Source organism: Aquila chrysaetos, chromosome 11 (assembly GCF_900496995.4).
Source record: "Aquila chrysaetos chrysaetos chromosome 11, bAquChr1.4, whole genome shotgun sequence".
In the NCBI taxonomy this organism is placed as follows: Eukaryota; Metazoa; Chordata; class Aves; order Accipitriformes; family Accipitridae; genus Aquila; species Aquila chrysaetos.
This window is the reverse complement of record NC_044014.1, coordinates 31,383,325-31,408,820: the sequence shown is the minus strand read 5'-3', so window position 1 is coordinate 31,408,820 and position 25,496 is coordinate 31,383,325. Positions and strand designations below refer to the sequence as shown.

At 39.7% G+C, this 25,496-nt stretch overlaps 1 protein-coding gene across 2 annotated transcripts; it reads right to left on the bottom strand.

The window, feature by feature from the left end:
- Positions 1-4,533: 4,533 nt before the first annotated feature.
- MMRN2 (multimerin 2) lies at positions 4,534-25,270 on the bottom strand. 2 transcript variants are annotated; one of them, XM_030031012.2, is made up of 7 exons: positions 24,749-25,270; positions 13,372-13,494; positions 12,008-12,114; positions 10,476-10,541; positions 9,048-9,221; positions 6,046-7,956; positions 4,534-5,037 (listed from the first exon to the last, which is right to left on the bottom strand). In XM_030031012.2, the coding sequence occupies exons 1-7, from the start codon at positions 25,030-25,032 to the stop codon at positions 4,649-4,651; spliced, it is 3,054 nt and encodes a 1,017-aa protein (XP_029886872.1). In that variant the 5' UTR covers positions 25,033-25,270; the 3' UTR covers positions 4,534-4,648. The 2 variants fall into 2 exon arrangements, with proteins under 2 accessions (XP_029886872.1, XP_029886873.1); XM_030031013.2 differs by lacking the exon at positions 9,048-9,221.
- Positions 25,271-25,496: the final 226 nt, after the last annotated feature.

Here is a 25,496-nt window from a genome sequence, read left to right as displayed (position 1 = left end):
CTTTTCGTGTAGTGATATCCGAATGAAGAGATTTGAGCTAATATACTTATGTGTTGTTGGTTACAAAATAATGCAGGTGCTTCTGTATAGCCTGCTAAATTCACTCTGTTTTTTACGATTCAAGCAAATGAAGACGAATCAAGGGGCTATCTCATCTGTGAGTACACAATTCTATAAAATCTCAGAATTTGTTTTCTTACTGCAGAAATGTATTGGCTACTTCTCTCCCTAGAGTTCAGTTTTAGTTTGCAAGTGGCAAGAAGTAAGATCAATTTCTATTCTCTTTTTGTCATTGATTGGGAGTAATCATAGCTTTAAAGATAGGTTTTTTTTTTATAGTAGCTAGAAAGTTTTAATACCTGAGCATTATATAAACTGTTATCAGTATATTGCAAAGATAATTTTTTCCCCCTTGTAAAGTCAAGTGTCAAATCTTGCAATAGAGTTTTCGAAAGTACAGTGGAAGACTAGACCGTATGTAGTCTTTTTTTCCTTAATACATCATACCAGGAAATTATACTGTACAATAATTTGGTCTCCTTACAATTAGTATCTTGGCAAAGTAAACTTTTTCTTATGGTTGTGGCTATTGTGTAGTTGGTGCAATATCTTCATTGATTACACTGATCATGGTTGGATTGAAAACTGGGATTTTTATATTAGCATGACAGGAGGACATATTGAAAATACTGTGGGTAACTGAAACTTTTTGCACCAGTTTTGACAACAATGTTGCTTCTAGAAATGACCACAGGATGGTGCTATATCCTAAGGATAAGGAAGATCCTTTTGAAAAAAACAGGGGATTTTGATCAGTGAAAATAAGTTTTCCTGCCTACTAATAATAAATATCAAAATGTTATCATTTCTGTATGATTATTTTTGACCTCTATATAAAAATGTGTTACTGATGAGCTTGCATCAGTGTCTAAGAACTGAAACAGCTATATCCACTGACATGTCTAAAAACCCCACATGTATATTTTGTGTGCAACCCAAAAAGCATAGCGAGTAGTTGGTGAATTCAGTCACACCCTTTTAAATAAATTGCAGAAGTGTCACTAATTTCATAAAGGATCAGATTTAATTCCATTAATTTCACTAATCCCTTCTGCAGCTTTATCTTCACTGGTCCCCAGAATACCACTTCAGTCTTTCTCACTGATGTTAATGTAGTAAGTCAATACCAGCTGTGAACCTGAGTCATGAGAAGACCACTACTGTGGGTTGACCACCTCATGAATGGTTCATGAAGGAGCACCACCATGGACTTCAGAGACTGGCTTGATGTGGATATCTGAAATGAGTTCAGACTCATCTGACTGCAGAATTCAGGCATTGATGGATCTATAGAAAGTAAAATTGTTTATGTACGATGGGTACTTACATTTTGAGTAAAGTAAGGAGACCATCTCAGTGATGGAAAAGAAAAAAAAAATAGGAGACTTTCATTTTAAAATGTAAAGTACTGTAAGATACATTCATAAAGCAGTAAAAATTTCAGTAACAAAATAATTACATGAAGGCATTAAGATGCACAGCCTTTTTTATCTTTTTATAAAGCTTAGTGGTTTGCTCTGGAAATCCAGAAACCTGAATTATTGGCAATCTTTTCTGGCAGATTTCTGAGAAGTACTAAGAGAAGTTGGAAGCTTTTTTTAAATATGAGGCTGAGATTGATGAGAGATATATATCTGTATCTTGGAGTGAGCATACATGTTTCTGTGCCTGTTGGTGCTTGGCTGAAACTGCCATCAGGCATGCTGGTCTAGTTGGTCTGCTAAGAGATAAACTGAAGCAGCTTGTCTACTCTAACAACTCTCTTTTCCTAATGCCTATGGTCAGCTTCAGTTTGTTTTTCATGTTTGAACATCCCTTATTCTTAATCCACTGAGCCAACCAATAGCTATGTTTTAAATTGTCAATTAATCATCCTTGTCCTCTTGCCATTTTTGTGGCAAATTTTTCTTTCTTCTAGGTCCTAATCTGGAGTCTGCTGTCTCTGCATTAAAATGGTTTCCTCTAGTCTGTTGCCTAAAAATGCAGGTCATGGTGATGTGGCTATGTTAATCTTACCAAAAAAAAGAACAAACCCCCCAAAAAACTGCAAAAAACAAGTGTTTGGGGGGGATTTCAAAGAAATTTATACCAGTAGTCAAATAGTTTGCTAGTATTTGAGAGGTGGTTTAGATAGAAGTTTATTAAAAAGCTGATGTATTCATTTAAAAAAAACACGACCACAACCAAGTAGCTTAATCATCTTTCTTTTGTCGCTTGAGAAGGAACTCAGGTTTCCTGGCTTATGCAGCCAATAGAATGTTTTAACCCATTAACTTTTGTTAATTTTTTGCTTCATAGTCTAAAAATGAGAGCCTTTCATTCAAGTATATTTTCTTTGTATATGCAGGTGGCTAACTTAAGTACATATCTGAAGAATACAAATAATGAAAATATCTTTATATTAATATTGTGTTCACTCTGGAGTCGATGATCTCTGAACTTGCCTGGCTTATTCTTCAACAAAAGTAAACTCTGGTAAGCACAAAGATACCAAACCTTTTAAAAGTCCTGTCTGGATGAACTGCTATCCTGTCTACTACCTACCATGTCCTTTTTCAAGTAGCTGTATGGTTTTTGCTCCACTTGAAGCATTCTGTCAAATCTTTAAAAACAAGCAAGGTGTTTTTAAATATATATATATATATATATATATATCCCCTGTCTGTATTTAATTGTGGAACTTAGCTGGTAGCTGCAGAATTGGTGTCCACTGAAGATGGGGTGTTCCTTGAGCTACCCTGACCTAGGCAGCACGCTTGGCTTGGCACTGCAGAACGCTGCCACCACAAAAGCCCATAATAGGAGGACCACTGGTAAAAACATCTGGGTCACCCCAGTATAGTAGCTTTGTATTGAAAGAACTCAGTCTCAGAATTTGATGCTTTTTTTCCTTTTTGACATTTCACCTCTTCAAGTTTTTCTTCTCTTCCTTCCCTCAGATATTTGAGCAATCTGTGGGACAGAAGATGAGCTTGTGGGCACTTTGTGCTTGCCTGCCACAGAGCAGTGCAAGATGTGGCTCCGTGCTAGATAAATGGGGATACTTGGCCTGTTAATCTCGTATGAAAATCAGCACTGGCTAGGAGTAGATGGGAGATCATTTTTAGTCGTTTGCTCTGTTGGATTTTTCAGGCTGGAGAATGACAATCTTCTCAGCAAGTCAGTAGCTGAAACTGCTTTGCAGCTTTATTTCAAAAGACACATATTGTCTGCTTGTCAAACTGTTGTATTAAGTGCAATGTGTATTGGTACCAATGTGGTTTTTTAATAACTTTGTAGTTTAGTGTTGCTTAGAATACAAGTAGGTGGATACTTGTATGAAGCAGGATAGATTTCTGTTAGAAAATTCTACCTTGGAAGGGCATAAAATACATAATAATAATTTACCTCTTTCACCAAAAATATTGGGAATTTGTGAATGCATTTCATTTTGGCAAATGTAATTGTTTTAGTACTGTTTTGTAAAACATCAGCATAGACAAGGAAGATAACACAATAATTGAACTTCTTTAAAATAAAAGCCTTTGGGATATTTTATTTGACAAAAGAAAAGTTTAGGACATGACCAGACATGGTCATCTTGAGATTTTGGAAATTAAAAAAAAAACCTTCACAGTTCAGAAATTCTATTCTTTGATTTACTCTAATTATAAATTTATTTTATATTCAACAGTGGCAGGAGACCAATGAACTTGGCATTTTGCTGTTAGTTTTATTTGCTTGCTTTCTTGGTTTTAAACTATTTACTAAATGCTGAACTCTGGGCTGAATTCATGATATTCTTCAGGATTACCTTTAGAAATAAACTGCATTTTCAGCAATATTTTTTGAATATTGTTGACATTTTCCTAATGTCTAAATGTAGATGTAATTAATCTTAACAATGTTATATTACTATTAAATTTTTGCAGTGTAGTTGAAATACACCACAGGCTCAGAAGCAAAAAGACCAGGCCATTTCTAAGATCCTTGCTTACAAATACTAGCATAGGGTGCATCTTACTGGATTTGATCGATCTCTTCTAGTGTTCATGTTGTGCACAGACTGAAACATTGAATTGGAGTGAGTTGCAGAAGTTTCCAAGACAGTCTGTGACTGCCTGTGGTCCACAGAGAACTAAAAGGTAAAATTGTCCTCGTTTCTTGGTTTTAAGCTACTATTTGCAAAATATGAGAGTCAATACATTCAGTCCTTCCTAAAATCTTTTCCTTGCCAGTGGTGGGAGTATTTGCCATGGGAGGATACTCTTGCCAGGGGAAGGAGAAATTATTTGTGTTGTAAGTGAAGAAGGTCCCACAAAACATTTTTTCTAATTGGGTGCAGTTCTCACAGTGGAAGGATTTGGGAATGTGTGTGCTGATACATTTGGAGTCCAAACCATTAGCTTATCATTTGAAAGAAAATCCCGTTGCTGCTCATAAGCAACTAATCAAAAGCCAAACACTTCCAGAAAAGAAGCACGAAGACAAATCTAGGGTAGTGCTATGTTTAAACACATGCAGTAGGATTGAATACATCACAGATGAAGCAATAGTGAATTGATCCATTGCATCTATGGAAGATATTAATAAAACAAAATGTCACTATTCAAGTTTTAAATATTAGGAATCCACCCATTGTTGTCCCAGGTGGACTCCGTTTCACTAGAGAGCCCTGCAGCAATTCAAAGCATACTTTCTCCCCCTTCTCCATTTCTGCCATAGCAAAAGTTGTCATGGTGTTTCCATTTGGTGTTTTCCTCTGACTACTTGCAAGAGTTCTTTTATACCCACGGCTAAAGGAGAGTTGTCCTAATGCTGGTCCTGAGCTGAACTCCACAGAGATTACAAACAGGTAGACACCTTTATGTGGTGCTTTAAAGTAGCCATGTTCAGGGAAATAGCTGTTTCCATAATTGATGTAAGTTTCATTAAACCTCAGAGTCTTTTCTTTATCCTTTCTTTCTGAGAATCCCACATGGAATGCCACCAGTGAGTCTGAAAAAGAAAGAGGAACAGGATTTTAGTCGCGAGTGCTCTTCTCTCCCCAGGATCATCAGGGTGGGAGATAGGGTGAAGCCCTATCAGGCCTGATTTCTGTATGCTCCTTTGTAGAGCTAAATGCTTGAAATTGGTGTGTGCCTGGGATTAGATCAAATGGTTCCCTGGAAATATCTGAACTGCTACTCTTGGAAAAGTATAAGGCTGAGACCACCCAGGAAAAAAAAAAAAGGTAGCACTTCTTTGCTGTCCTAAAAATAAATTGGTTTCAAATACATTCTCTGTCTTAACTACAGTTTTGCAGCCTAAAGGGGCTGATTTTTGCTCTATGTTTTATGTCCGTAAGAAAGGCTACAATCGTAGAAGCTAAAGCTGTGGTGGTTGTAATTACCAGGTGCTTATGGCCACATGTTTACAGGGAAAGGGAACTGGCCAGTCACAGTGAAGTATAAGCTGAAAACTTGTTTCTGAAGCTTAGCAGTAAGAGAGAGAGCGTGCTCTCTGGTCAGTCCTTCCTGTTCCACTTGTGCAAATTATAGCAGTTCATTCAGTGTGCCTGTCCATGGTAGGAAGGATTTGGTGCTTTGAGTATGCTCCTTCCAGACTCAAATAACAGAGGAAAAAGAAGCAAGACCTGGAAGCCTAGCACTCCCCATCACCTTCAAAAGAGAAAACTGCTACTACGTTAATACGAGCATCTACAAACCAAATTTGTGTTCTAAATATATAAAGTTGCATTAGTTCAAGGCCAATTTCCCAGCTGCTATAATGGTTGTAATTTTATTGGCCTCAAGTAAAGTGCAGCAGTGCTACCAACTTGGTTGTCACTCAAACTGCTTATTTTGGTGGAGGGGGAGGATGTAAATAATGTCAGAATTTCTCCCTCCGGCATCCCACAAGATACCTGATAAGTCTTACAATTAATATGCTCTGTGTGTGTAACTTACAGCAGGGCCCAGAAAGAAACTAGACCTGCACATGAGCAAGTAAAAGAAAAGAACCCACCTTTTTCCAAAAGTTCTGTCTGCACTGTATTTCTTCCACTTATCATTTGTGTATTTTCTCTGTGCTTCTCGGGTTTTTTCTTGTCTCTCTGCTTGTCTTGACCTTTCTGTTGCCTTCTCACTTTTCTGGTCAGCATTGACTGAATCTTTGCAACATCCAGACTTATATTTGAGGCAACTAATTCTTCATTGCTTCCAAACAGCTTTTTAAAAATCAGCAGATGTTCCTCCACCTTCCGCTTGATGGTTGCTAAATCTGCTGAGAGAATTTCCACAGAAATGTTGAGTGGCTCAATTACATTTGCTATTGTGTGATTGCAGCAAAGATTCATGTCACTTCTGGATTCATGCCTCTTAATTGCCAGGCTCAGGTGTTTGATATCATTCTTCAGAGTCATGATATCATTATAAGCTGAGCTATCCAAGGAGTCATCTTTGGCAGCCTCATAGTTAGGTTCCATATGTTCTACGATGCTGTGTTGACTACTAACTTCATCTAGAGTAGAGGATGTTTGTGTTTCTTCTTTGGGATGCTTAGGAGATGTACGAGCATCATGATTATTCTGTTGACCTCTCTCCAAGAGATGAGATCTCTTTATAAGAGATTCTAAAGTCATATTTTGTTCTTGGAGTTTATCAGAGATATGTCTGAGAGATTCTTGCAGCTGAAATACTGATGATATTAGGATACTAGGATCTTCTTCAAACAAGACTTCCATAAATTCTTCTCCCAGTAAAGCCTCCAGTGCTGCTTCATGCCGCATGGCATCTTCCAAAAGAGAGACGAAAGAACTGTTGAGATACTTGATGTGTCGATGAATCTCTTCATCTTTCTTCTTCAAGAACCCTATGTCTTCTGAAAAAGCCGTAACTTGTGACTGAAGCTGTCTGTTTTCTTCTTGACGGAGATTAAGGGACTGATGGATAGATGGAAAAGCTGAGGAGAGCTCTTCAATTTCATTCCTCAAGAGATCTCTGAAAACTGACTCTAAGTGCTTCATATCTTTTAAAGTTGATTGGGTGCCTTCAAGGGAATAAGTGATATTCTTTAAATCTTCCTCCAGTACGTCAGTGTCAGAAGATATTCTCTGGCAATTACATTCCTCCATGTACCTCAACAGATCTGAATAGTTTTCCCGAAGATTTGAGAGAGTATAGTTAAGCTCTGATATCTGCCTTTCCGTTGCTGCTTTGTTTTCTTCCATAATAACTGATTTCTCCATTAAAGTTATTGTAAGATCCTCTGGCCTATACTTTGAGATATTTTTTTTTAACTCCTTAAACCACCTTTCTAAAACTGCAATATTCTGAAAGGCCACATCTGACTCCATGTAAAGTTCTTTAAGCTGCTTTGCATGCCCTGCCAGAACATCATTTATTTGTCTGATGGTTAACTGGGTATTTTCATCTTTGGGACCATGATGTGAGGAGAGTTCTGTTAAATTTTTTTTCAAAGTCTCAAATTTATTTTCAAGCTTGTTTTGCTCTTGTTTCATGTTTGATATGCTGCTGTTCAAAGCTAAGAAGTGGGACTGCTGTATCTTATGAAACTTCTTGAGCTTTGTGTCGGTATCTGCCTTGATCATGGTGAGATTATAGTGAATACTAGCCTGCTGCATTTGCAATCGGTTCTCTATATCTCTTTTCACCTGATCAACTTTCACTACATTTTCTTGGACTTTTGATTCAAACTTAGTTCCCAGCTCCTGGAATTCCTTCTTGGGCACAGTGCTCTCTTGGAATCTTTCTATGCTTTTCTTGTTGGCTTCCACGTCATGGGACAGGTTTCTTACCATGTTCGAGAGGTTCTGTAAGCTTCTGTTGAAGCTTGTCCACATCGGGTTAAAATGTTTCCTTAGAAAATTCTCCACATGGGGAAACAAAACTTGCTGCAGAAGTCTTTCCTGTAGATCTGTTAACACAGTTTAAAAAAATTAATTTAATTAAATTTAAATTCTGCTTTTGGAACACATCTTAATCTGGCCAGGGTAACTCAAGTATGTTTCTACAGTAACTGCCATCGTACTCCCCAAAATCTGACCATATGATAAATTTTGACAATTGCAAAAATAGCCTGATTTTAAATCAAGGTTACTGTGAAGCACATTGTGTCTTTTGAGTCTGCAGAGAGAAACTTAGATATGTATTGACTGCCCCATTTGTCATAAAAATACTACGTTTTGAAACCCCTGTACAAGCATTTTTGTAAGTGGCCATAACTGCCCGCTTTCACAACAGTTCTTGGCTGATGGGCTCTTGCTTATTTGACTGTCTCATAATGTTGTTCTTTTTCTGATGCTTTCTACAATGCACCTTCTACTTCATGAAGTTATACAGCTTCTTAACAGCTGAATATTCCAGGCCAGGACTAAATAACTTAAAATCTGTGAGGTATGTGTGCTAGGTGTGAATTATACTAAGGCTTGATTTCTAACTTTAATGTTCAAACTTGAGTGCCTTGAAGTTCACTGAGGACAATAGTCTAACATTAGAAAATGTCTGTGGCCAATGGCTCACATTAGTAGGTCAAATTCCATAGGTCTTTTTTTCTCACTCCTATATATGGCAGGAATAATGTTCCAGAGAAGGGTTGAATGTTATATTTTTTTTACATACACCAGTCTGATATTCCGCACATCAGAGTATATAGCATGAGTATGAAAAAAGAACAAAAACTAAATCTAAACTCTGCATCCTCATAGAAGAGAAGAAGCCGTAGAAGCAGAATAGTAAGCTAACAAATTTTAGATATAAGCAACCTCTCTGTTCTGTGGTTAAGACATATTCTGGAGGAATCTGCCTTTTATCTCATTTCCCATTTCAATTTACTCTTGAATTTGGTTCATTCGTGTTGGGATTGCAGCCATTTTTTTCTCTCCTTAGAAGCAACCAGCAGACCAAGGAATAACAGGGTGGTTTGGGTTTTTTTTAAGTTTTCTTTCTGCTCTGTGTGGTTTTACAGGGCCTATTGGCAGGCTGGTAATTCTGCGTCAGACCTCTCACCTGAATTGCTCTGGTTCACTTCTAACACCATGCTTGTACCGTTGTTTTCAAATATTCTTTGTAAGTCACCTAAGTTGCTGACTGCTTGATGAATATCACTTTGAAGATCATCCAGTAAAGCCTCATGATTTTGAATGACTTCCAACATTTTTCTTGAATCCACTGATGTTGACACTAATCACAAGATTAAAAAAACAAAGTCATGCAACAGAGTGCAGCGACCAGGCGACAGGTATTCCTACAAGACCTCTGAGAACACCTGTGTACTTTTTGCTCTGAAAATTTTGCGCTGGCGTTTAGGGGGTTTGTTGATTGATAGCCCCTTAACTCACAGTTTCTTTGCAGAGATTTTTTTCAACAGTGATGAAAACCTAATATATTTAAATATTAAGAGAACTGCAGCCACGCTAGCCATGATGGCAGTAAAATGCTCTTCATTTAAAATCTCCCCGTGCCATAAAAATGTTCTGGAATGATAGCTCCTTTCAAGCCATTGACTGAAAGGATAGCAAGGTTTAACAACCCAGAATAAAAGGAGAGGATGAAAAAGCCATTGAGCCGTTCCACTAAGGAATCAGAAGCATGGGGTGTAAGCGTCATAGCTGACTCTCACTGAGGGGCCCTTTAAATCATGTTATTCTAAATAAATACCTGCTAATTTGAGCTGTAGGTTTCAAAGTGTACACTGAAAGCTGCAGAAACTGGTATATTGCAACTGTGCCATCCTGGAGGCCTCTTGCCCTCCAGGGTTACCTTTGACCTTTAATGTTTTATAAACTTAAGTCGTGCAAAGTAACTGCTTATTCATTTAGTGCTGAGAGCATAATGTAAAGGCGACTCTCTTTGAGAGCTGCAATATTACCCTAAAACCAATTGCTAGAAGATACTTAATAGCACTGCAATCCACACCATTTCCCAGAGGGTAAGGGAAGATCCTTCTTGGATACTTAGATTGGTAGGATGGAGTGCCTGAGATACAGATCTACGGTACCTCATAATAGTCTCAAAGCTACTGGGTAGTTGCTCTAAAACAGCGTTTTGAATAGATTGTTTTTCTGGTAGACTTCTGAGCATGGTGTGCTTTCCTGTGAATCCACTTAGCAGAGCAATGGGTTAAACATCCATGCCATTGAAAGGTTTAGCGCTCTGTACCAGCTGGCATTCTCACTAGGTATCGCTGATGACCAGCCAGCATACAACTTTGAAACTTTTGGATGCTTTGTCTAAAGCATTCATGTAGTGTTATAGCAAAAGCCCTTATTTATGCCAATAAATGTAGTCGTGTAAAAACTTTCCCAGATAATGCTTTCACTAGAGATATTGTCCATAGCTTATCATGTTAAAATTGCACCTAAAAAGTACATCTTTTTTTCTGATCAGTGACTGAGAGGTAAAAGAATGGCAAGCAAAATAACTTCAAGCACATACTGTGGTTTGAGAACTCCTCTTCCCGTCCTTCAGTTTGATTTCGTGGCACCAGAATAAAATTGGGATCTGCAATTGAGATGTAATACATCTGTGAAAATGTTTTAGATGCAGAAGCTGCTACAGTTTAGCAAGGCCATGCAGGACAATTTCATGTGTAGTGTAACTGATGTGGAGACAGGCTTCTGCATTGCAGGTTTCTTAGGGAAAGAACATATTGTCTGAAGAATTTACTTAGCTTGTAGTACAGCACTGGCATACAACATTGCATAAATGGTAATGCTATGCAGTAGGGTGGGCTTTTTAACTCACGCTGAGTTATTGCCCCTAAGAAGTCTATTGCAAACAGTTTTGGGGTTTTTGTTTGGGTTTGGGTTTTTTTTCTGGGGGTCCTATCAAAAGATCTGCAAATTCCTCTTCCTTGTTCCACAGTTACCTGAACATTCTGGTGGCACCAGCTACAGTGAGTGACGCTGTACAAATGAGGAGGTAAAGATGGAGTAGCTGGTTTTGGTCAATGAGTGTAACGAAGGAGAGACTAAACTAGAAGCACTGCATTTGGTAATACCTTTCCAACATGAAAGTTGGAAAATAAATGAAGGTTAGGCTGTGGCATCACCTAGAGATAAATCTATGAACAAAAGCTGTCTGTGAAGAAAAGCTAAACCTACAGAGATGAAAACAGGCCCACTTTATCTGTGGAGCCTGTAGGTGATTAGACATAGATTGTGTGAAAATTTTCACACAGATATTTGCCTTTTTTGCTATGGTTGCCTTAATTGCGAGAGGGATTACCTTTTATCTGTTTAAATTCTCTTTCTGCTTTTGGAGTATTATTTGCTAAATCATGTCAATGCCACGAAGCACTCCAGTTTTTAAACCACATTGTCTCCCCTCTCTTTTACTTAGCAGCTGCACACATCATTATTCAACAGTACAAAGAGTTGTAGTAGTTTATTGTATGTAAAGGCTATTGCTAGAGCTTCCATGGAATTAACAGCCTGGGCTCTGTTCGTGTGTTGTAGAGCTGCTCCCCGCTCTAGGAGCCAGTGTCTGTGCAGCCAGGGTAAGCGGAGAGGAGGCAGCAATGCAGGCTGGAGAGCGAACGCTGCCTCCCTTGTTTGAACTTGGGTACGCTGTGATTTCCCTAGCCAGATGGCTTCATCCTGTAAACTGACCGTAGGGGCATTTCACACACTAGTGTTGCTTTCTGATGTCACCCGTTTCTACCTGGAATTAGGCATTCTTAGATGGACTTGTACATCTGACAGGCCTCCCGGTGAATGAATACCTTCCTCGGTGATTACAAAGGTGCTACTAAGAGAAGAATAAGTAGCTCATGCTATTAGCTACTAATTGCAGCTAATTACAACTACTCCTTGTTTCAAGGTATCAGTGATTTGGGGCATAGCAAACCAAAGGAAATAAGGCATCGATTCTCAAAAAAAGTGAAAACAAATAGGCAAACTTATTTCTTGCCACCGTGACTGGCATTTAGTCATTAATTCTCATGCTTGTTCTCTAGCTTTCCTTACCACGCTGTTCACAGTCCTTGCCAATAAATCCAGGGCAGCATTTCCACTGCAAAGACTTCAAAACCTTCTGTTTCACTTGATACACTGGCTTCAGAGCTGTCCTGTACCTGGGGAGTAAGGGTCTGGGCATTAGATTCCAACTTACTGTCAGCTGGCGTCACTCGGGGTGAGTTCACTGACTCTAGCAGCAGTCTGGTGCCAAGCCTGTCCTAGATGACTAATGCAGAACGCAGTTAAGAAATTTGTCATAAACTGTATCACTACTGCTTAGTAAAACATTTAGGCAGTCCACAGCAATTTTTTCCCCCTACATAAGATTGCTTTTCAGGATTACTGCCTACAACAGGAGGTGTGTGCACATTCTTACATGCAGACAGAATATAACTGCTATTCAGTGAGCAGGGCTCCAGTGTTCTGCCTCATGCTTTATTGTTCGTCAGTAGAGATTTTTTTTCCAAACATGTTGGCACTCATCTGACGCAAGTCTGAGAAATGTCACAGATGGCAAATCTATGTAACTATCAGAAATGCAACTGTAATACTTATTGTAATAGAGTCCTTTGCAATCAAGTTTGGACTGAGCTTGAACTTTTGTGATATTCTGATGAGTTGTAGAGAAAGTTTTATTTTTAAACAAATACTCCAAAATGTCACGGGTACCAAGGAAGATATAAATTTGTTAAAAACTCCACTAGAAATAATCATGAACCTTTTTTTTTTTTTTTTTTTTCAGAGAAATTATTTATATTACCAAATAGCAAAAGCATTTTTGCAATCAAGTAACTACATAGATGTGAAAACATGCAGGTAAGTATTAAATATTACTTCACTTCAGAAGTGTGTTGTGAGTCAATGTCTCCCAACTTTAAAAATGTATCAGTCCTAGTACTTTAAGGTACACTATTGCCTTTCACCAGTACTCTTTGGGCAGCCAGTCCTTCTGAAAGAAGAGTAAGCACTTGGGCAATTGCACATCTCTAACTCCTGCCATGTAAATGGTCTCACTGATGGCCACAGGCAGAGATTTATTTTTTTTTAAGTTATATCTGTGTATTATGACCTGAAAATCATGGAAAAGGTATGGTCTATGGTTTTTGCTGAATAAGCATGTGGGAAGATTTGAAAAATCACTTCATCAGCTTGTAGTCATGTACTTGATGGCTTGGAAAGGCAATTGTTCTACCAGGTTACTTAAATGCCTGATCACCTTTGGTATGTAAGTCAGACCCTACATCACTTTGGTATTAAACTGAGTTGATGCTTTAATTCTTTTTAAGATGTGTCATTAAATACTTTTGAAAATATCATTTAGATACTTCAGAGAAAATTCTGTTTTCTTCAGTGGTTTTATTTAGGATACTTACATGATCTTCTGGCAGTCTGGTGCTCCGTTTAGACAGGGCTGTTGGGAGTTGACAATGTACTTCTCCTTCATGCAGGCTTCTATGTATGTTACCAGCCGGGACTGCATGAAGGAACACCAGTTCCTAGTGGAAGAAAGTCATGGGAAAGGAATTTGAAGTAGGTCTTTTTAAGTCTCTGCTTGTAACAGTGCCAAGGAAGAGTGAAATGCCTTCTATTTTTTTTTCTTTTTTTATTTTTTTTTTTTTTTTTTTCCAGCTGGATGATGAGGAAAGCGGAAAATGCTTGCTAGATTCTCCCTCCACTCCCAGTTCATTTGTTTTCATTTGGGATGTTTATCTGAGTTTGTTACAAAGGGGTTGATTGTCTGAACTTTGATGCATTAGTTCCATTTCCAGTCCTTTCATTTAGCAGGAGAAATTTCCAACCCATGATAACCTGCAGGTTAATGTCACTTTAAATGTCAAATTGCCTTTCTCGGCATGTTGCCATTTCAGATGCCTAATGACTGACTCATCAGGTTGAGGCAGACTGCTTCTGAAAACTTGATCCCACATAAACTCCATTAATAATCAATGTCTTCCTAAGTATTACTTCTTCAAGATAATACAGTAACTGATTGGATTTTATTAATTAGACTAGCTTTGAAATTATTTCTCCCATTACCCGCAGGAAAATAATACTGGAAAAATGAAGGTTGTTTTCTTGGGTTTTAGTTTTATGCTTCTAGCAAGGACAAGGTGAGTTTTACTAGTGTGGTAAATTTTCCAAGTTGCAAAAGGGGTTTGAGGCCTTCATCACTCCCTCATGGTAAAGCAGCTGCAGAGGAAACAGCTCTCTAGTTGTCATGAAATCAGCTGTCCTGGTTGAAGACCACTTGAATCTCCAAAACTGAGCTACTCTGTTATGTTAGATGTCCATGTGACAGCTATATTAGTAATGGCAAGAACTGGTCATTATAGTTGGTTTTTTAACATTGTTCTTCCTGATACTGCCACTGACAATTCAGTACTTGAAAGTTTGTTACTGGAAAGTTTGAACACCCAAGAGTAAATCTGATGAGTGCTATCTTCACATGATTTGGGTTTTTTCCCCTCTGTCTGGCATCTCTAGGGGTCTGCTGTTCTACCTCCAGTAGAACAGCATCCAGTACCTTTGCAGCCATTACTATGAGCTTTAGAGCTTGCTGGTGTCAATATATGCAGCCTATCTGCTTAAATGAAGCCTGGAGAAAAATTAGAAATCATATTATATGCCATTATGCATACCACTAAATTCCCTTCCTGTAAGAAATCAACATTATTTTCTCAGCACAAAAGTAATATCAGACCTTATGCAGTACTGATCATGTCGGTTGGGGTATTTGGAGACATCAGGAAGTTCTTGTACTCCATGAGTTTGTCAGAGCTTGTGTTGTAATGGAGTAGGGCGTTGTGTGGGGGAGAGAGCTGTGGCTGATAAAGCAACAGCTGAACTTTAGGCAGTATATTTTTAAATGGGAACACAGGAACCAAATCTCTGATAATCAGCATATATGGAAAAAGTTTGCCCCTCCGAGAGAGTTGCAGAAACAATGGGGAACTGAGTCCCACACAAAAGCAGAAGCTGCGGCTGGGTGGCCAGGAGAACGGGGGGCAGCTGGAAACGTCAGGAGGGAAGGGCAGACAGCCTGGGCTAGCGGGGAACACTTCACCAGCCTTGCTGGCACACAGACAGCCTTTTTTGCTCCCCCATTTCTTAAGGAAAATGTGATGGCGATTTCAGCGAACACTCATGCAAGCAAAATTCTTCATCTCTTAGAAGCAGGGGCAGGAATCTGCCAAAGCCTGTGGCGCTGGGAAGGCTGAACAGGAAAGCAGGCTGCTGCAGCTTTTGTTGTGATTTCAAGCCAAACGAGCTGTTTTGATGAGCTGTAGTTTTAAGGCCTTTGCAAGTGACTGGGGGAACTTCTGTGCCTATTATCAACGGGAGCCTTGTTTCCTATGGGACTGAACCAGAAGACAAATCCTCAAGTTTTTATTAAATCATTACTCTTCAAGAGTCAAATGCTCTGCTTGTGTCGCCGGGAGATGCAGTTAAAGCCAGCAGACCCACACATGCTCTGGCTGATGTCTGCCTCTGAGGTGTGCGTAGGTCCGCCAGGCTTTATAAGGCTGCATTGCTTTTCAGTGGTTGGTGTAAGATGAGTAACTCTGAAACGGAGACCTGATCTGTGCTTGTATGTAGGCTGTCCTCTCTCACGTGTCTGGCAAGCCATAGTTAGGAGTGGCTTTCCCCCCTCAAATCCTCTCTGCTTTTCTTCCTGGGGAAATAAAGTGACCAGGCACTGCTGCTGCAGCTTGCTGGCATCGTTGCTAGGTGCAGTATCTTGGGTCTGCCTTCAGGACGCCTGCCAGGTCCAGGCAGGAGTCTGCATTCAGTGTGGAAACCTTCCTTTAAAAAAGGATTCTTCGGCTTTAGTGTTTTGTTCTTTCCTAATGAAAACAGTCCACGCCCCATGAATCATCATCTGGGCTGAGTTGTTTTTCCCACCATACACAGCTCCCAAACAAGTCCTTTGAGTCATGTAAGCCATACAAATCTAACCCAAATGTTTACATTAACACATGTGTGAGCAAAAATGTGGCATCGTGTGACTGTATTTTTGCTATATTGCACATGTAAATGTGCACACACGTTTAGTAGAAAATACAAGGATTCCTTTTCAAAACCTGTTAATGTGGTGGGCTTCCCACTTGTAGAAAGGAGTTACGTTGTATCAGAAGTTGAATCAGTGGTTGATCCCAACTTGATGCCTACTTTGGACAGTTATTAGCTTTATGTAGAATGAATAGCCTGAAAAATGGGGAATTTGATAGACTCTCAATAAAAACTTCTTTTAATGGTGGTCACCTTTCTTTATATCCATTTTTCTCCTCACTAGTTCTCTCTCTCACTTGGTCTTAAAGCTTATTTGTGGAGCTGAAGGGCTACATAATACCATTTTTTTTATTTTAATTGCAAAAATTTCTAGTGGTTTTGAGTTCCATGAAGCTTATTGAAATTTATTCTTTCATCAAATAAGTAAATAAAGCCTATCTTTCCCATCTGTAATGACCTGCAATATAGATACATGTGCCCAAAGAGGAAACTTTCATTGGAGTATTCTTTGCGCATCTTGTCAAATGCTTTCTTTAAGGAAACTTTGCTATGTAGAAATACTCCTTAACTGTATTAACCTTGAAGGAAAATATGTCGTTCTTTAATGTTAAGTAGAACAATGTAAAGACTGAGAAAGGCTTTATCTAAAGTTCAGTGAGGCAAGCAGGAGTTCTGCTGGCACCACTGGGCTCCGAATCAGGCTATGAAGTTTCAAAGAGCTGCTCTTTCACAAATAGCACTTTATTTAGCTGGTTTCTGGAACACAGCAGCTTTGTGTTCTGCTTCTGCGTTTTTTCCCCTCGTTGTAATTATGTCGCTTCATTCACTGAATATATAACCAACTTAACACCCTCTGCTTTTATTCTCTTTAATACAGTTTCCTTTTGATTCAAGCTTCTGCTGCCAAGGAGAGAGAGTAGAAAAAAGTTCCTCATGTGAGGAGAGCATAAGAGCTTTCTTTCCAGTCTGGTGAATGGTAAAGTTCATCATAATGCTGCAAGTTAGAGCAACACTTGAGGGAACCCTAACAAATTCAGGGCTACAGATGTTTCATTTGCTCAGTTGCTTTTCCTGTTTTACATTCCAAGCAAATTAATCCTTTTTTTTTAAATCAGGAAAAAAGCATCTGAATAATTTTCTTTGCTAGACGAGGTGTTCTTTCTCCTAGGCTTTATTCTAATCTCCTTATTGAATAGAGTCTTCATGTGCAGCTATCCACTTTTGCCTTATTTTGAGGCAAGCGTATTCTTGTCTCTGAGGTTAAATACATCTAATGACAAAGCATTCAATATTTAGATAAGATTCAGCAAATTTATGTTAGCTCAAGCTCCTTTTATTTGAACCTTTAAGACCTTTAAACTAAAAACGGATCTTAAAATTATTTTTTTTCTTATGTTGGATAATATTTCCGCTTTTACTGAAACACAGCAAAATGCAGGCGGTTCTCTCTCTGATTCTAGGATTGGGCTGGGCCACTTTATGTCATAGCAAACAAAATAAAACCCACAGAACCAGGAGGTAAAGTGAGATGGCTGGTCTGCAGTAATTATCGCTCTGCTCAGATTAATATGGGGTAGTCTCTTTTTTTCACATGCTGCCACACAGACAATTGCAGCATGATAGTGAGCATGAGTAATGCCCCCCAGCTCAGCTACGTACTTGCTTTATTTTTCTTAGTTACACATTCTCATGATTGGCACTGCAGTGCGTAATTTTCGACGCTTCCTAGGTCAGTGGAATTTTTGCCTGAACAAAAGCTTCAGGACTTCAGGATATTGTTTTTCCATAAGTTTTGTTATTCCTTTGGCTGTACTAGTACAACTGAGTTGTCCTTCACATCGGTTTCCTCAGGTTTCTATTCTCAAGGAAGCCAGTTTCTGTAATTACTTTGAAAACTCCTGTCCAGCCATTCCTGTGTCTACCACTGACAGAGCACAAAACTTTTCAGGTTCATAACGCTTCACTTTTCTATATAGTGCAAAAGGCACCAGATAATCAATTATTGCTGCTTAACTGTGCTACAAGATGACAATAGAGGACTATGTTCTTCTAATTTAAACGAGCCTTTTTTCATTGACTTGTACAGAATAATTCCTGATTTATAGCAGTTGAAGCAGAAAAAAAGAATGAGGCTTTAGCTATGGAATAACCGCTATGTTCTGTTTTTCCCTCAGTGCAAAATTCTGACAAGAAAAAGCAGCCTCAATAAAACAAGAGGTAAAATACCACATTTATATTAATCTAAACTGGGACTATGCACATCAGTTTTAAGTCAGACATATCTTTTTATTAGTTATGGAATGCAGAAGGTGTTCTGCTGTTGAAAAAGGTGCTGGCTCTCTGCAGGAACATGATGTGTCACTGGGTTTTTAATTAGCAGACAGCAAGTGATCACTGGTGGTCTATCAGTGAATTCTCCAGCTCTTCCCTAGCAGCCAGCAGCCCTGTATTACAATCAGACAGCAGAAACTCATATTTCTCCATCTTTCCCTTAGGATGAGTAGAGCTCCCTCTTAGGCAGGGCCTGGGATCTTCCTGTGACTCATCCCATGAACCCCACTGGTTTTCACTGGGGTTTAAGCAGACTAATTGATTTGCAGTTTACCTTAACAAGATGGGCTGAAAAGAGTGGCAGTGGTAGTTTCAAATATGATGATTTCCATACAGTGCTGGAAGTCTTCCAGAGCCCTGAGTAATGCTGGTTGAATGCTGCTTTTATTCCAGCAGCAGTGCCAGTTAGTCTGTTATCAGTTGGGACTTGTCCTGCAAAATGTCCTAAAAACTTAGTGCAGTGAAGGCTTTCTGAGCAAATCCAGTCCTGAACCTGGACCCTCACTGGGACCTCAAGAGAAAGCAGGCTTGGCTGGGAGCTGGTTTTGCGCCAAATCCAATTGTTGTACAAGCTACTTCAGATAAATAAATGCAAGAGGTTTTTCTTCTTCAGAAAGCATCCACAGCCAGTGCCTCATTTACATTATCCTCCCCAGAATAGAAGCTCTACAGCCTATTCAGAGGGCAGCTTACTCTTGGATTTCATCTTTTGATTCCTGCAGACTTAAGTTCACCCCTACTTAGAGCACACTCACTCCTTTCTCAGACCTTGTGTCGAAGCAGGAATTGCAGCCAGTGGCCACCTACTAGCACAGCTGTGCTGATGCCAGCATGTCAAAAACGCATGGGAAGTCAAGCTTCCCAGATGACACGCACTCAGGGTGCAGACAGTGTACACCAAGGTTTGCCCTGATCGTATTTTGGGTGTGAGTGTAATTTTGTTCAGGGTTGGCCACCTATCACTCTTTCAAGGGGTGTTGACCCACGCGGGTAGGAAGGCATCAGATCCACGTGGTAATAGTGCTGGTGGTGGTTCTGTGGCTGTGCTGAGAGATCCCTTGCTATCTGCTGAAAGAATGGATTGCTGCAGCTTGCGCTAATGAGCTGTGAAATAAAACAACCCTTTGGGCACAGAGGGTTTGATAACTCCTGTATCACATGCAATGAAGCTGTGCCATTTGCATCAAACATGCTAATGGGGAGCCATTCCACCTGCAGCTGTGCGGCTCAACAAGAGCCAAATATCGGAGAATTTCCTAAAGTCCTGAAAGCAGCCAAGTGCCTAACTTTGATAGGAAACCATTGCTTCTGTTAATGAACTTGGCACTGCAAAAGCTATTGTTGAGCACTCAATGGCCGCTCCACTGGTTTGCAGGATGTCAGAGGCTAAAGATCACATTTAGCTGCATTTCATCCAAACCTGTTTTATTTTAAGCATATGTTCTGTGCCCCTTTGTTGGGGAAATTTCAGTATCCCATAAGCTTCCTACGAAAGTCCCCATCTAGTTTTGAAGAAATAGATGAGTCAGTGTGAAAATGGTCTTAATTAAATCAATGGATGTTTTCCTGTAAAAGCAGGCAAAAACCCAAGCTATTAAGGTTGAGCATTGTTCTGACTTTCTTTAGAATAAGACTGATTGGGGTTTTCTCTGCTTGTCTACCCTTTGGAGGATAGTTGTTCTGTATTTTGACACACTGGGTAATCATAAAAACGTGGCTGTCTTGGTACCGAATTAGAGGAAGAGCTCTGTGTTTCAGTCAGATAACAACGCACCTGGCTAGCATCAGGAAGCCTCCGTCTAATCAAGGGTGACTTCACAGAATCCTGTGTCCAAACCTCAAAACATGTTAATGCAATTAAGGATTTACTTATGCTGAAGACTTCTGCCTTTCCTATTTATATTTCAGGTAGTGGGTTTGGGGGATTTTTTTGTTTTGTTTTACTTTTTCATTTTTTTGCGGACATTGTAATTGTAAGAAAAATCCCAACAAATGACAGGCTGAATGTGTGTTTATGGATTAAAGAGAAAGAAGGAAAACTAAACCACCTACCCAACTGGAGGGCAAATCCAAAACAGGGGCTACTTGGCAATGAATACACTTTTGGAAAGACAGAGAAGTTCTGTGACACTTTGTCATAGATGGGGAAACCAGCTTTAGTTGCCCTGCTCCTTCCCATTTTATCACCACAGTCCATTTCTCCCTTACTGGGCGAGCCATCTGTTTGGGGACCAACTCTGTTGGTGTGGTTACTGAGGGGGAAAGTTAAAAATAACCTCTGCTTTTTCCTAAGATTATTTTTAACCTGGAATGCTTAAGTCTTCTGGTTTACAGTGTTACTTGACAGACGGGTCAGGCCAACTGAGGGTACAGGCAGGTTTGAGCTTTGCTGTCAGGGCTAGCTTGTGATGGGATTGCACCTTTTAGATGCTTCATTTAACTTTTTTTTTTTTTTAAGGAAATATGAACACTAAGTGCATGAAATCTGAGTTGTCAACCTGACTGTTCTTGGTGTTGCAGGCACATAGATTAGATTAAAGCTGGCTGGCTGCGATTCTGCTCAGTGCTGAGAAAAGGTGGGAGCCTTGGTCTACAGTGCTCCACCAACGGTGCTTCAGTTCATTGCTTGATTTGAGAAATAATCTGTTTGTAGGGAGCGAAAACAAGCCCTTCTGAGTGTAATTACAATAAAGGTCTTTCCAGGGCCAGGGAACCTTTCCTTTCGAAGGCAGAATTGCCCTGTTCCTGGCCCCCGTACAGCCGCATGGAGAAGGACGCGTGTGTCCAGGTCTTTCTGCCCAGGTCTGAACTGTACAGCCTACGGGAGGGCACGCAGCTGGGTACTTACGTGGCCCTCTCCTTCAGCTCCCCTGAGGTCAGCTCAGCACCATGCCTTGCTCAGGTATGTGTCAGTACCAAGTATTTGATGGAAGTGGCTCTAAAGAAAGAAAAATTTCCAAGGTGGCTTGTCAATTTAGGACAAGTTTTCACAAGCTATGAGGTATGCCTTCCACATAGCAATTGTCAGGATGAGAATAGTGGTGTATTATCTCATTGACGTATTTATTCTCCCTTCCAATATGACTTGATCAGACAGCAGTTGAATTGGTTACACCTAGTGGTAAGTATTAGAGTAGGTGATGAGCTAATGCAAAGCTAATGCAAAGCTAATGCAAGCTCTTATTTGATATTTACTGGGTCACTTTTAGAACTTCCACGTACCTGATCATGTCCCAGGCAGCTTTTCAAGCCTCACTTTGGCTACCTGTATCCACACGCAGGAAAGCCACCAGTAATAACAGAGCGTTCCCGTGAAGTTCTGCGTTAGGCATCCGTTTTATATGGGAAATGAAGCGTGAAAATGTATTTATTGTCTATTTTGGGTATTACGCACTGAATATGAAATCCAGAACCTGTTTTTACTGTTCTTACTCTTCATCTTCCATTGCTAAAACAGATGCTAATGTAGTCCAGCAATTTCACAGTACAGATCTCTTCATATACTTGTACTTTCATTTCCCTTTTTAATTCTGCTGAAAGTTTGGGTACGCATGGATCCATTTACCTCAGACATAGAATAAAGTATCTAAAGTCAAACTGATCAGCTCCTATGAGGCACAGCTGCTGGGGAGAAAAGAAAAAAAGTGATTTCCTTTGGAAAATTGGCCTCCTGTGATAGATTTGATTTTCTAAGTAACATGTGCAAACACCTGTGCGCTTTGACCATGCAGAGCTTCTCCTGTTTGCTCAGATATAAGCAACAGCTGAGATACTAAACTGTTACCTAGTTCTTCCTCAAAAGAATAGTTGAAACAAGAGGGTTATTATCCACACATTTCTCTTTTTTAAAAAGTCACCTAAGGGCCAGTGACTTCTTACCGATTTTCTTGTTTTAAAACTCTTATTAGAATAATCTTGTTATTCTGAGAGGAATTCATTAGTAAAGTAACATATCCAACCATTTGACTGGGATCTAATGAGTTATTTCACCTTACGTGTTGAAATAGAAACCAGAGGATTCTGTCTGACTAATTACCTTGGACATACTAGTTGTGATGGTCTCAATTATTCAAATAACTGCAATAAGAAAAATAATACTATGAATTTTTTAAAAATGTAAGAATATTTTGTAACAACCACTATTCCTAACACATAGGGAAAATAGCAAGAGGTTGGAGAAAAACACATCTTTTTTGTTAGAAAATTGTGAGAGTCAAAACTTTGTCTCAGAGACAAAGTCACCATAGATTTTGTTTGTTTGTCTCCTAGTTCTGAAAATAAAAGTATTTTCTTATTTCAAAAGCAAACTAGAAGTGGGACATAGCTTTGGTAGAAAATTATTTAATGGCATGTCTTTATCTCCCTATATCTCCCAATTCCTGATTAACTCCTGATGCTTTTCTTCTTGCTCTCCCCTTTAGAAATATAAGCCCAGTCCTTTGATGTTTTTTCCAGAGCATGTGTCACGCTTGTAGGGAGGAAATAGCAGATTCATGACAATTTCTTGTCTATGCATAGCAGGGCACTCCAGTCATGAGCAGCTGACATGCACTTGAGGACTTCAGGCTCTCAAGGTACATTGCTGCAACCATTTGCGATGATTTTTAGAATTTGGAGTGCAGTTACAAGGGGAGCCATGCTGTCCCTTCTTATTTGCACTTTCTCCCCTCGCTTTTGGACATAATTCCTCTCAAAGTCTCAAATAAGACATACCAGCTTTCTGGGCTTGTGTGCACTATAAATGTGATAGCTCTAGCAAAAGAACAAATGCATTAAAGCTATTGCTAGGCTCGATTTTGATTGCCTGTAGTCATCAATATAGCTTTATAATTGGGAAGAATGTTATGATTTGACTTCTTATGTAACTGTCTCCATAAAAGGAGGAAGTATTTCTCTTCTTGGGAGGAAATTAGGATGAGTAATAGTTGGTGCTGAACTGAATTACACAAGCTGGTGCTGAACAAAGTTACATAGCAAAGGAAGAAATCCCTGTTAGGACAGTATATTACAGCATCTTGCTGACCTATATGTGCACCTTTTTACACTGTTGAGTTTTCATAGTACTTATAGTTTTCAGAATGCTTTCGGCATATCAACCAGCAATCAAATGATTACCACCTTGCAGTATAATGTGCAAGTCCAGAGTACCACTTAGGCTTTGTTTTCCTTCCTCTGACAGTGTCTGAAATGCATTAACCAGGAGTTGGTGAATTAACAGTGCATGGATGTCATTATTGAACACTACCCATCAGGAGACTGGAAGTCAGCACTTAACAGGCTTTAGAAAATGACTTAAGGTTAATGGTGGGAGGTACAGATTTTGGAGAAGATGTAGTATGAAGGACAACAGGGTTTTAATACACTCGCCACGCTACACACAGAAGGGAGGCCTTAATTTTACATGTAGATGAGATTAGAAACAAGATTGCATACTTTAGTGTGCATGAAAGGGACGCATGACATGAGCAAAGTTTTGTAGTCTCTTTCCATCCCCCTTTTCTGTTTCCTCAAGAGCATTTTAAGGGAAAAATACCAGGGCATCCTAAAGCACTGAGCTGTGAACAGCACTCGCTGTGCTGCTGTTTCAGCTCTCCCAAACAGGGCTCTGCAGTACCCATCCATCAGGGCTATAAAAGATTCATTCACTGTCTTGCTTGGTTTTCATCTATTTTAAACATTTAGAGACCTACTTACGTGCCCTGTAAAACTTACAATAATCATAGTGTTTGGAAATCTTTCTAGTGAAGCACATGCCTTTTCCATGCAGGATGGCTACTCTTCTGCTATAAATTATCATGAGAAGCATTTCATTGTCACAGAAACCTTTTGGGGGGGGGTTGAACTTGTAGTCATTTTCATGCTTATATATTATTCCTTACTTTGTTATATTTACTCCTCACTATTTTTATTTTGCTAACATCCTGCCATTCTCTTTCCCTCTCCATTTCCAAGGCCCAAGTCTGCAGCCAGGCACATCCCGCTGATGGGCAAAGGTTGCCATGGTCAGCAAAAATAATCAGCATTGCTTTGTGATGAGAAAAAGTCAGTAAGTTAATTTCCTCTAGTTCTGCTTTGCCAGAAATAGTGTTTTATTTTATGGTGCTACAGCAGAACTGGAAGGCTTCACATCTGCCAGGTATGTCCAGACCCCGAACCCCATTCTGCTGTCTTGGACTAGGCAAAGAGCCAGTCCCGTCGGTGGTTTCATCCTCCACAAGCAATTCAGCTTTCTCTTTCTGTAGTTAAACCATTTAAACCCCTCCTGTTCGGTTATAGATTGATCCCTAAAATCTAATATATTTTAATGAGAAACTTCTTTTGAAAATGGTCCTTTATCAACAGGGTATAAAGGTATCAGGCAGGATTGCACGATCGTTACATGTAACACAGACACATTAGGGTACTTACCCATTTCGGGACTGTGGGCTTGCAGCTTCAAAATCCTCTCTCTCTTCCCGATGTGAGGAGATCACGCTTGAAGGGTAATCTTGAGTATCCTCCCTGAGCCTTTCTGCTTCCCAATAACCTTCTTCCTCCTGCGACAGAGGAGTCCTCTGGGGGTATGCAGAGGTCTCATAAATTTGTGGCTTCGAGCTGTGCACTGAACCAGCACGATACCCATGATGGTCTGAGTGCTTGACCAGCTTTGCCAATGCTATTGTATTACAGATGAGCAAAAGCTTCACTAGCATCGTGGGGTTTTTCCCACCCAGTTACACCTGTCTCTTGTTCTCCTCTCTGAAGCTCAGCCTGGATTAATTCAGGAATGCCCTGGCAATATTCTTTAACTGGAAAGTTGGAAGAAGGAAAGGAGAAAAAAAAAAAAAAAAAAAAATTTGTAACAAAGAGCGGAAAAAGCTTTTGACCCTCCCAGCTACTCTGGAAATGTCCGTGGCTATTGAACAATGCGAGTCTGGTTCCTGTGTGGGGCTCAAACGTCTCTGACAGAGGGGGAAAAAAAAGGTGGTAGGAATATAGCTTATTCAAGGAACTTCTGAGCTTGGCTGCCTTCTAAACTTATCTGTGAACAGGAACTCAGCTTCTATCAACTGCCTTCTCCCTCAGGCACAGGAAAAGGATGTTAGCTTAAAGGAAAGGAAGAGAAAAGAAAGGAAAGAAAATACTGAGTGGTGTAACAGACTCTCGTTACAGTCCC

What these genes read in the sequence shown, in the direction of transcription:
- MMRN2 (XM_030031012.2), bottom strand. Translation starts at nt 25,032, where the DNA reads ATGCTAGTGAAGCTTTTGCTCATCTGTAATACAATAGCATTGGCAAAG. An exon ending in CCAGACTGCCAGAAGATCAT is followed by an intron (nt 12,115 to 13,371) that starts GTAAGTATCCTA and finishes CTTACTCCCCAG; the next exon opens with GTACAGGACAGCTCTGAAGC. An exon ending in AGTGAACCAGAGCAATTCAG is followed by an intron (nt 7,957 to 9,047) that starts GTGAGAGGTCTG and finishes CTGTGTTAACAG; the next exon opens with ATCTACAGGAAAGACTTCTG.